This window comes from Beauveria bassiana (genome assembly GCF_000280675.1).
Source record: "Beauveria bassiana ARSEF 2860 unplaced genomic scaffold BBA_S00114, whole genome shotgun sequence".
NCBI lineage: Eukaryota > Fungi > Ascomycota > Sordariomycetes > Hypocreales > Cordycipitaceae > Beauveria > Beauveria bassiana.
Genome location: NW_007930949.1, coordinates 10,486 through 11,641, shown reverse-complemented (window position 1 = coordinate 11,641; position 1,156 = coordinate 10,486). Strand labels below are relative to the sequence as shown.

Genomic DNA, 1,156 nt, shown 5'->3' with positions numbered 1-1,156 from the left:
ACCCATAACGGTTTTTACGGTATTATGCAAAGAACGATTGCTGCAGAGGATGAGAGCCAGAGGAATACCCGAGAAGCTAATACGATGGATTGAAGCATTCTGCTCCAATCGAACGGCCACGATTCTGGTGAACGGGCATCAGTCTGATACCCGCACACTTGACCAAGCAGGACTCCCACAAGGATCTCCACTGTCGGCGGGCAGTTACAACTTCTTCAACGCGGATCTGGTGCAGAGACGCATTGACGCCAATGGTGGAGCGATAGCCTTCATAGACGACTTTACGGCTTGGGTTACTGGCCCAACAGCACACAGCAATTGAGACAAGATTAGGGCTATCGTGGAGGAGGCCTTGGAATGGGAAAAACGAAGCGGGGCGACGTTCGAAGCAGAGAAGACGGCCATCATACACTTCACCCGCAACGCACGACTAGTAGATCCGACCCCAATCGTGATCAAGGGAAAAGAGGTTGTACCTAAGGACCATGTCAAGATACTAGGTGTGATCATGGATTCCCGCCTCAAATTCAAGCAGCACATTGCCCGAGCATCGACCAAGGGACTCGAGGCTGCGATGGAACTGAAACGTTTGAGAGGTTTGTCAGCTGCGACAGCGAGACAGTTGTTCATATCCACAGTGGTACCGCTAGTTGACTACGCCTCGAATGTCTGGATGCACGCGTACCAGGACAAACTAGTCGGACCTATCAACCGAGTGCAAAAGGCTGGTGCGCAAGCCATTGTCGGAACTTTTCTCACTGTCGCGACTGCAGTGGCAGAGGCGGAAGCCAATCTGGTGAGCGTTGGAGAGCGACACCGGAAGAGGATGATAAAAATGTGGCTTGTGATGCACACGTTGCCGGATACCAATCCGTTGCGTAGGATAACGTCACGGATGAAGAAATTCTACGCCAAACATCGATCGCCACTATACAAGGTCGCACGAAGGCTGGCAGCTGTGCCGACGGATCAGTTGGAGTCAATTTTGCCCTTCACGATAGAACCATGGAGAAAGAAGGTCACGACGATGACAGACAGCCAGGTCGATGAGGGCTCGTCAGCAAAGGGAGACATGGTGATAGCAACGAGCAGCTCCGCCCGCAACAGTGTTGTCGGTGTGGGAGGCGTTCTTCAATGTTCAAGCACAGTGGCACAA

At 52.4% G+C, this 1,156-nt stretch overlaps 1 protein-coding gene across 1 annotated transcript in view; it reads left to right on the top strand.

Moving 5' to 3' along the window:
* Positions 1 to 508: 508 nt before the first annotated feature.
* The window catches only part of BBA_10279 (reverse transcriptase), a gene marked incomplete at both ends in the record, with an annotated part of 2,779 nt that continues 2,131 nt past the window's right edge, over positions 509 to 1,156 (top strand). Inside the window, one exon of the mRNA XM_008605376.1 lies at positions 509 to 1,117. Coding sequence (XP_008603598.1) covers positions 509 to 1,117 — 609 coding nt within the window. The remainder of the gene's footprint in view (positions 1,118 to 1,156) is intronic.